We start from the raw sequence: 10,643 nt of genomic DNA, 5'->3' as shown, positions 1-10,643 counted from the left end.
CGCCTCTCGGACCTGTCAGTGGCGATCAAATTTAGCGCGCTTGCTACCAGGTCACGTGGCACGAGGAAGCTTTGATTTCATATTCGATTGCATGCATTTGTTGAGTAAATATACCTCTTCGTGGCTTTCTTTTTCTCTTTTCCTTCGTTTTTTTACAATGAATGAAGAAATCATGGGAGTACGCTGCGCAAAACAACTTCGAAAACCAAAGTTGTTGCAAAAAAAAACCGAAACCGAAACAAGTGATGTCCCCGAGTGTAAACATGGCCGCTGCCTTTGCCGGTGGCTGTTGCGGCAAGCCTTGAACAGCACGCTTGCGTAATTTCCGCGTGCTTCACATCTTCAGTTGCGCTTTTTATCATTCGCTCTGTCTGATCTTGGAGCTGCATCTCTCACCGTACACGCATTCATTGCGCCGCGGCTCAAGTAACTTCCTGGAAGCGCGGCCAGAGAAGTCGCGCGTTGTGGTAGTTGCGCGCTAGCTCCAGACGTCGGCGACTTTTGCGATGGAGGTCTCTTTTGGCGGCAAACGTGCTGTGGTGACAGGTGCTAGCCAAGGTAAGTTTGTGCCAGTTTGCATGCGTGCTGGACGTTTTCTACGGCGTTGTCCTTATCTCTATAAATTCTTTGCACGAACGCATATCCCGGGTACGGTACCGCACTATGCTTTCTTACAGATAGCTTTGATTACAATAAACTCCTTTCAAAATGTGACCTTGCTGTGGATTACCTTTTAACATCACCTTGCTGTGCGTTCTGTTATGTATCGTGTCACTGAGTGTTCCGCCTTCCCATGAAACCATGTTGAGGGATAAAACGAAATTAATTGTGATATCGAAGTATGCTACATAATCAAATTTAGAGCTATGTTCTAGCACCAGCACGCCTCATTCCATAACCCCTGGATCAGCGTTACGTACACGTCGAGCACAGATATAGCCTGTCAGACTGCGGCTGTGCCAATGCTACACGCCAGAAAGCATCCTTCACTTTACCTTGTACAAGGTTTGGGACTTCTTAGCCGTGTGTACTGACCCCTTACCATTCCTGTAGCCTCTGCCTTTATCTTGTAATGCCACATGGTGAGTGGTATCAGTTTACACCATTGTCAGGTTGTCTGACTTACTTTGTCTCTTTTTTTTTTTTCATCAGGTATAGGCAGAGTGATTGCACGAGAGCTTGCAAAACGTGGAGCTACAGTAATAGCTGTTGCCAGGTCAGCTGACAAGCTTGAGCAGCTACAAAAAGAGGTAATTGGGCACTGCTGATTTCCACAAATGAACCACCTTTATTTGCACGTTGAAGAAGCTATGACTATGTTTCTGGCATAGTCATAATGACAAACTTAGTTTAGAGCTGGGCTCTTTTTCCCACTTGTTGGAATGAGTTCTGTGCAGCACATCTTGGAGATGTCCATTTCTCCCATGTGCTCTAGTGCAGTTAGGAAGGATGTAGTAATAAAAGGAAATTAACAATATTCTTGCCAGCTATTTATTTTTTCAGTTTGCCAGGCTACTTCACCTCTAAAGAGTCATAGTGCAGATAAGCACCGACCCATTCATAGAACAGAGCTGATTGACATCAGTGCTTTGATGTTGAGCTTGGGTACGTATACGGCTAGCATGAGCAAGCTGAAAGAAGAAGGACATGAGTTGGAAGGGCTGTTTTCTGAGAGAAATTGTATGCATGGGAATAACCTTTTCAACAACAACAGACTCTGTTTTAAAGATTTCGAACTTCTTGGGCCAGCATTATACTTTTATCATGGATCAGTATAGGTACAGGAGCAAATAAGAATCTCGCTCTGGTGAATTAGTTTTGGTTAACCTCAGAAAAACACAGTAATAGTCGAGGGTAATTGTGGGCAGTGTGTGCACAGAACTTGAGCACTATTTCAAATTAAGCTGTGGCACTTCTCTGTATGAGCTCACAACACAAGGTGCGAGCTTAGCTGTCAGTATTTTCTGTCAGGTGCATGCTCACATGTGCTGCAAAGTTTTGGGTTTGGTTGTTTTAATTGTAGGCTGCTATATTGCTAAAGTTGATACTAATCCTGGTATTGATACCAGCACAACTGAAAGCAGACTAGCCACATTTAGGAAAAATTGAACAAAGGAATTAATATATTATCCAGCCCCATAAACTATACCATTATTTTACTGTGCCACACAAAAAATAACCTAGTGCACATAAATTGAGTTCTTTACTGAATATAATGTCCTGTATTTCAGTGTAAAAATTTGTTATTGAAACCACATGCAAGGAACTGTCATGAGTAGTAAGAGAGGGAACACAGGTGCAGATGGCAGATAGCGTCTAGCCTTGATTGTGGTGATATGCGGGGGGCCATTTTTTGCAGCTAGGTGGAAAGGGTTCTGCTGTCTTGCCTGCTGCTAGTGCCCTGGCCAATGGCAGTTTTCTTCTGGGTCAGCCGTAGGTAATGAGCAGCGTCTCAAGGCATTCTTATTTCACCCCATCTACCAATGCCACAAAGGGGGAAAATGAAATGAAGAGGTAAAAAGTGGGGATATTTGTCCCTTCTCTGTGGCACATTGCCAGTCAGGGTGATAGCTACCCATTATCACTGCCAGCTGCTGATGAAATTCTCTGCATTTTGTAGGAGTGCCAGAAGCTGATAGGGCCGCACCTCACTTTCCACTTTGTTCCTGATAGCAGTCACCACAATCACAAGTGCGGTTTGAGGCTGTTTGCCATGTGCTCCTGTGTTCCTTGTCATATTTATCATGATAGTGCTGTGTTATAGAGGCTGTGCTGACAGCATGGATAAAAGGTAAAGATATTCTGGTACATAGGTTGCAATAGTAATTGCCATCACGTGGGTCCTGTACTAAATTAGACTATTTATTGAAAGCATGCTACATGTCATGGTTGATAGTGGTGTACATATGTGGCTGCAGTGATTTAAGATTTTTTAACACCAAATTAACAGGTATCAGTAATGTTTTGCAGTGGACATTTTGCACACAAAAATGCATTTTTGGGCTTCATAAGAGCAAAGCTTTCAGATGTTTCCTGACTAACAGACCTCAGAGAGGTGTGTTAGTCGAAGGTAGCTTCATGTTGATGTTTGCTGACAAGGTTTTGTGTCTCAGTGCCTAGCGTCATTGTGTATGCTTGCATTTTTTAGTTGTCTCTTAATAATCCTTAGCTTGTTTTTTCCAAAATTAACCTGATTATTGATTACAATGTGTAATCCTTTTTAGTACACTACGTGAATTATTGCTTACAAGTCGTGTAGGAATGGAAATAATTTTCACTAAACATGAATGTTTACTTTTCTCCATAAGATCACTGAGTGGCCATTTATTCTTTCTTTTAAAAAACGGTGGCCTTGTACCTTGGTTACGGCTCATTAGTCCAGTAAGAACTTCTTACATGTGCAGTCAGTATGGTGTCTTCCAATTAAAACACAATCATAAACTTTCACCTTGGTTAAATGCATAATAGTTGTCACTGGCATGCTCATACAAACACACACGCACTGTGCCTCTGCGGTGGCTCAGTGGTTACGGTGCTCGGCTGCTGACTGGAAAGACGCAGGTTTGATCCTGGCCGCAGTGGTCGAATTTTGATGGAGGCGAAATGCTAGAGGTCGGTGTTCTGTGCGATGTCAGTGCACATAAAAAAACCCCAGGTGGTTGAAATTATCTGGAGCCCTCGACTATGGTGTCCTTCATAGCCTGAGTCGCTGTGCGACATTAAACCTCATAATGCAGTCCAATACACACACAGTGTGAAGGTGAAGTGTGCCAAACAAAGGAAGAGGGAAGATGACAGCAAAATAGATTAAAGGGACACTGAGGAGAAATTGAAGCTGGCTTGTATCGACAGAATACCAGCTCCTGATTACAAAAACGCCACTCATACTGACAACAAAGCTCTTGTAACGTAGAAAAGAGCAAGAACCAAAATACAGGTATCGCCGCCACTGGCCAAACTCGCAAGTACAAGCGTGATGACGTCATAGGACAAAACAGTGTTGCTAGAACCAATGGTTCTAGAAACACTAGAACATGAGAAGCCACAAATCACTGAGGTGCAGCCAATGCATGCGCAAATCTCTTTGACGTCGCCAGATGGCGCCACGTGTCCGGCAGCTACGCGCGCGCCTGCATCATCGGGACCAATAAGCGCCTGCTCATCGGCAGTAGGCGGGCTCCCGGTATTCCGCTAGCGGTAACAAGGTGCACGGTATGCTAAAGGTGTCTATTTGCTAGAACTTCTTTGACGACTTCGAGAACGGGATCCATCGTAACGCTGGCAAAACGCCGGTGCAAACGTAAACGAAGCGACGGTAGCGACGGCCGCAATAGCCGATAGGTGCCTTCAACGTTCTGCCGGCGGTAGCTTTTTTTTTGGCTGCTATCAGGCCGCACTGCTGGCCGTCAGAAATCACGGAGTCTGCGCTACGTCATGTGCACGTCATGTGTCACATCTCTTAGTCCTGTGTCGTCATAGGGGAATCCCAAGTTTGAGTCAGAGCGGCGGGAAAAACTTTTTCAACTTCGAATCCAAATTTCTTAGAAATAAATGCATCTTTCGCTGCCGGCCAAGTGGCAACAAAGCCATAAAATGCCAAACTATCGGATTTTGCTGTAAAAAAAATATTGATAGAGCTCTCCTCACTGTCCCTTTAAAGCAGGGCGTCCAAACAAAAACAGCTGTATGTCTTGCTTGGTCTTTACACCTTACTATGGGTGGCCAGCAACAACACAGTTTTAGTTCTATTCCCCCAACTTGTGCTGTGTTTTACAAATCTTAACCCCATGTTTTCTGAGATGCCTTATTTGTGCATGCGTATGTTTCCATGTAGTAGTTTGTCAGTAGTGTTAAGAATTGATGAGCAGCACACCAGAAAACTAAGGGACACGGGACAGAAAGACACAAAAAAAGCACTGACTTGCATCATGCATCTTTCTGTCTAGTGTCCCTGTGTTTTCCAGTGTGCCTTTCTTCAGTATGGCCAACTAAGCAATCCTAACTTCTGTATCACTGAATCAAGGAATAGACAACCATTTGTTGATAATGTTATCAGCAGACAGCTTCACTAAAAGCTTATGATCTTAAATAATTAAAAAACATTTCTCTGTCAAAGTTGGGTGTCCTAAAAAAAGTTAGTATGGCAATCTTCTCTTTAAGTTTTTTAGAGCAGACTGTAGAGTTAATTAACCTTGTGGTTTTATTGCTGAAAAAACTGCAGTTAACATTACTGTTCAAAGGAGAAGAAATTGACTGTTTCTTATGGACAGACACAAAAACACATGACGGTACAGCACCTGTCTCGTCACATGTGCTCTTGTGTCCATAATGAGTAGCGTTGAATTTCTTCTCATTCACTCGTACTTTACCAGCTACCAACTAGCCCTGCAACATGTTTTTTTAACATTGCTGCTTTTTTGGATCATTGCTCCTTGTGTTCTGACTGACCAGTTTCGTGGTTCCTTTGCAGGTTCCCAACATTGTGCCCCTCCCTGTTGACCTGGCTGATTGGAATGCTACTGAGGCAGCACTAAGCAGTGTAGGACCAGTGGATCTCCTGGTTAACAATGCAGCTGTTGCCATCCTTGAGCCTGTTGGGGAAATCAGGCCAGAGTCTATTGATATGTGAGTATAGGTCAGGTGCATTTCTGAGGTGAACGCAAAGAACCATGGGAAAATCGTCTGCCAGCTACTTCTGGTTCCAAACTTCTTCCACGCACTGCCTTTTGCACATCAATTGCCATGCATGCATGCATCGTTTATTCACTTATTTATTTGTGCTGCGGCATCATTTATTGCATAGCATCACTGTAAGATCACCACGTGCTGCGTATGAACACGTCCAGAGTGCTGAAATTGACAATAGCGAAAAGTAAGAATGTTTTTTCGTGATTATAATATGCCAGCTTAGGCTGGCTGTTCTGCGTGTGCACGGCAGTCGCTTGCATGTGCGTTCGAACTAGTTAAACACGTCGGTCATTATATATTTGTTTTTTCGTCACACTACAAAGGCAACGAAGGGCTGAAACATGCACAGTTCAACCGATGTTAGATGCATTTTCCTCACAGCATGTAAAGCTGCGTGCGGGTGGGCTAGCAAACTGTCTAGTCTGGGGGAGTACTACTGCTACAAATTTAAGAAGAGTCCTTACATTGCAGAAACGAATGCTGCGACATGTTTTTAATGTTCCACGGGATCACCCAAGTTTGCCTTTATATGAAAAGTTAGGGATTATAAAAATCACCCAGCTCTACCCTTACCGCCTGTGCTTAACTTACAAAAAAGATGTCAAACAAAACATCAACTTCCTTTCTTCCTTAGCTTCCTTAACAAAGAGAATACCTTCGCATGATACACGTTGTCGGGAAATCTGGAACATTGAGAGATGCAGAACAAACTACGGAAAGCAAATGATTAAACATAAACTGCCAGAAATATTGAATATTTGTTATAGACACACCGTACATCCCGAAAACGCATCAAAGCAGGACCTAAGATTTTTTTTTTCGTGCTCAAATGTGTTTACTTGAAGATCATTTCTACCTTCATCCTACTGTGCCTGAATTGATTTTTTTTTTCTCCTTTCTTGGATCTTGTGCTCTTTTTGTTGTGGCTTGAAGTCTGCTATTTTCCACGCGTAAATATGCATTTGTAGTTTTGTGTATGTCTTTGAAATGTATTCTGTTGTCCGCTGATTTCTGCCTTGATGGAAGCAATCATGTATTTGATATGGGGGGGCGGGAACCAGTCAAGCTTTCCAGCTTTTTTTCCCTAACCTCCCCCATCATGTTGATGGAAATAAAGGCTATTATTATTATTATTATTATTATTATTATTATTATTATTATTATTATTATTATTATTATTATTATTATTATACATGCCACTGTGCGTGCAGCGCGTCTCAACACATCTCACTGCATGCGCATAGAAAGCTTCCTACTGTTTAGTACATTATTTTGGTTGCATTTCGTGAGAAAACACAGTACAAGGCAGGGTAGAGTCGAAGTCGCGTTGGTCTTGCGATGATGCAATACAATCAGTGGTGTTGCGGTGCAAATAAATTAGTGTAAGAAGCATTATTAACACAGCGACTGCCATGAAGCAAGCGCGCAGGGGGATAAATTTGGAACCGGAAGTAGTGGTAGCAGACGGCTTTTTCATGATCCTCTGCGCTCAATTTAGAAACACATGTCACCCATTGGGTGACCTCACAAGCAATAAACAACCCATCTTTTATGGAAGCATGTAGGCTTTACCATCATTTGACTTTACTTTTCTGCAGCTCGTTCATATGTCTTGGACCGCGTCTGCATGGCCACATAGCTATAAACTTGTGGCACTGATTGGCAGTAATTTTTTCTATTTGGCTAAACAGTTCTGACTGGTGTAAATCATCTCAAACCTCCCCGTTCAGAAGCTTTTGAGAATCTAAACTCACATTTTTCGGTTCATTCTTTCCCCTTGAAAGCTGTAAAGCTTCCCAGTACCAGTGTGATAGTAGCAAATGGAAACATGTAATGTGTGGATTGTCTCCAAAAAGACTTTGCCTATAGTCTGCTGGTTTTCATAGCATTGCGTGTGGTTTTCTCTTTATTTGTCAAAACCAAATACATTTAAAGGGACACTGAGGACACATTGAAGTTAGCCTGTATCGATGAAGTACCGCACTCTTGTCATAGAGAGACCACTCTCACTAAAAAAGGAGCTTTTGTAAGCTAGAAAAGACCAAAAACGAAATACAAGTATGGTCATCACAGGCCAGTTTTGCTAGTAACGTACGGTGCATCAACACAGGATTTCAGGCACAGATCTCGGGTTAGGTTACGCCGCTTGTCACTTCAAAACGGTGGTCATGTAGTACTTCTCGGTGTAGATATCCCGAGGTTGTATCAAGTGGCGGGAAAACCTTAAAATTCAATTTTCTCAGCAATGGATGCGTCTTTTGGTGCTGAACAAACATCATCACACTCAGAATGAGCCGTAGAATTGATTTTTTTGGCCAAGTTTGCAGTGCTAATCATCTTTTGGTTGTGCAAAATGAGAGCTTCTTAAAGTGTTTGATGATCATTTGTGCTACTGACATTTTTCTTTCTATATATCTGCTGCAGGTGCTTTACCACCAACGTGAAAGCTGTTATTAATGTGTCACAGGTAAGTTAGCCTCATACAGCCACTTTCCTAATTTTTGCCATTCTAGAGCGTAATAAGCTAATAATATCCAGTACATTCATAGTAATTTGTCTTTACCAGGACTGGCAAAATGCATTCTGTAATGCCATTTTTCTTTTAATTGATACACTAACTCTTTGGCTGTTACATTAGTTAGCGCAAAACATTGCTTAGTGACAGAGTGCTATAATGATATAGGGTTATCTGTGACCAATTTCTCAAGATGATTTGACTGCTGACATCAGAGAAGGTCATATATATATATATGGGTCATTGTACGCAAAATGTCCCTGGCGCTACGCTCGATCATCTCCGATTTATTCAAAAAAACTCATGGAAACTTATTGCTACGTGTGTAATCTAAGCCTAAAATATTTTTGCCGGAAAAAATTTATTTCTGAGGTAAGCTCAGTTATGACATTTGCACAGATTCTGGCTTTCGATATGATTCAGATACTGTATTTTTGAACGGTATATTTTTTACAGTTCAAATGAAATTTACAAATTTTATTATTTTAATATTTTTTTTAAATAAAATTCCTCTTGGGAATTATGAAATGTCCTTCTTACTTCCCTAGATGTCTATTACCTATAAAAAATGTAAAATGTTACAGCTAATGAAACTGAATATGTCGAAGGAATAAAATACTGAAGTTGCAGAAAAGGGCATTTTGAATTACAAACACCCCTTTATTTTACCCAGCAGTGTTTCAAGTAACTATACAAATGATGGCGCGTTTACTAGAACAGTTTATTGACTTTCATTTCTAAAGTCCTAATCATGGTTATTTTAGTTTAAAGCGAGAAAAAAAATTTTGAAGTTGAGCTCTTGCGCCTTTGGTTGTGTCGTCACTTTGCGCATCTTCACTGCAGAGCACAGCACTGTTGACACTGTGGCAAGGCGAAATGTACGGTTCTCGTTCCTAAGTAAAATTTCCACTGCAGACAGGCACTAAAACATTGTGTAGTCAAACAAATATTCATGAGAAAAGATTTTCCTAGTGCTGCATGGGCAGTACATTCAGATTGCTTTCAGTGTGTTCATGCGGCATTCAGTCAATATTGTCAGAGCCATGACAGATGTTTAGGGGACACGAGGAGGGGGCGACGCTGCACGTCGGTGGCGCAATTGCGGTATGTTCCGTCACTCGAGAGCAAGGCACCTCCGCACGATTGGGCCGTGCTCACCCTCACCGCCAGCGTGTCTCACGTTGCTCGAAGCTGTGGTGAGGACTTTGCTCTGTCACATGCGCTCTGAGGCACACGCTCTTCGTGATCTATTCGGACATAATTAAAGGACTGGTGTTATGGTTGCCGTGCTGGCTGGTCGTTCCCTCCTCGTGGTTCACGCGAGACAGCGCATTGAATACCCTCGTTTTTCTGCTCTTGGGTGCCTGGTGCCATAGCGGGTCCATTTGTACTTTGAAAGTGAAAACGATCTCGCTTACCTCATGCCATCCGCCGACTGTCATGCGGTATCTGCCTTAGCTCCAGCCCTAAAAATGCACGACTGCAAGTGAGGGCAAAATGTAGTGGTTGTCTGGCCATAAATGTGTCACGCAGGTGCTGTACTCTGCGGTGAAGAAGCGTTAAGAGGCAACGCAACGTGTGGCGAGAGAGCTCAACTTCAAAATTTTTTTTTCTCCCTTTAAACAAAAATCACTTCGATTAAAACATTAGAAATGAAAGGCAATAAACTGCTCTACTAAACCCACCATCGTTTGCATTTTTACTTGGACCCCTAAGGGTGAAACAAATGGGTTTTATGGTTTGCAACTTCAGTATTCTATTTCACATCGACGTTTTGAGTTTCATCAGCTGTAAAATTTTTTATAGGTAGTATACATAAAAGGAGGCAAGACAGCCATTTCTTAATTTCCGAGATGAAGTTGATATATTTTTTAAATGTCAAAATAATATAATTTTTAAATTATTTAAATTGTAAAAAATATTTATACCATCCAAAAATGCATGATCTGAATCATGTCGAAAGCCAAGGTCTGTGCAAATGTCATTAAAAAATTTGTGGAGTGTTTTCTGTACATTTTGATTTTTATTGGTTTTTGAGCGGTGCCTGGTTTCACTCCTTTTTGAAACATTCAAAATGAGCTCACCTCACGTATAATTTTTTTCGGCAAAAATATTTTAGGCTTATATTACGCACGTTGTGATATGTTTCCATAATTTTTTTTTTAACTAATGGGAGATGAAGTGCAATGTCTGGGACATTCGGCGTGCAAATGACCCATTATGTATGTGCATGTGTGCATGTATCTGTGTGTCAGCAGAGTAATACTGGTGTTGGCGGACGTCAGAAAAAAAGGTGAATCATGTGAACTAGGAAGTGAGTAACTAAATTTTAATAGTTAACTTTATAGCTATTACCAGTAACCAGCTGATTGTAATTATAGATTTGTAGCCAGCTGTAATAGCCATATTATTGCTTAAAATTTCAAAAACAGTTACACTC

At 41.7% G+C, this 10,643-nt stretch overlaps 1 protein-coding gene across 1 annotated transcript in view; it reads left to right on the top strand.

The window, feature by feature from the left end:
- Positions 1-244: 244 nt before the first annotated feature.
- Positions 245-10,643, top strand: part of LOC149352561 (L-xylulose reductase-like) — a 30,057-nt gene continuing 19,658 nt past the window's right edge. The window contains exons 1-4 of the mRNA XM_089581755.1: positions 245-558; positions 1,153-1,250; positions 5,471-5,625; positions 8,113-8,155. Of these exons, the coding sequence (XP_089437881.1) occupies positions 507-558; positions 1,153-1,250; positions 5,471-5,625; positions 8,113-8,155 (348 nt within the window). The 5' untranslated portion in view covers positions 245-506. The remainder of the gene's footprint in view (positions 559-1,152; positions 1,251-5,470; positions 5,626-8,112; positions 8,156-10,643) is intronic.

The sequence above is a fragment of the Amblyomma mixtum genome, chromosome 3, assembly GCF_055824585.1.
Source record: "Amblyomma mixtum isolate Tamu chromosome 3, ASM5582458v1, whole genome shotgun sequence".
Taxonomy (NCBI): domain Eukaryota; kingdom Metazoa; phylum Arthropoda; class Arachnida; order Ixodida; family Ixodidae; genus Amblyomma; species Amblyomma mixtum.
The sequence above is the reverse complement of the archived record's forward strand: the minus strand, read 5'-3'. Positions and strand labels throughout refer to the sequence as shown.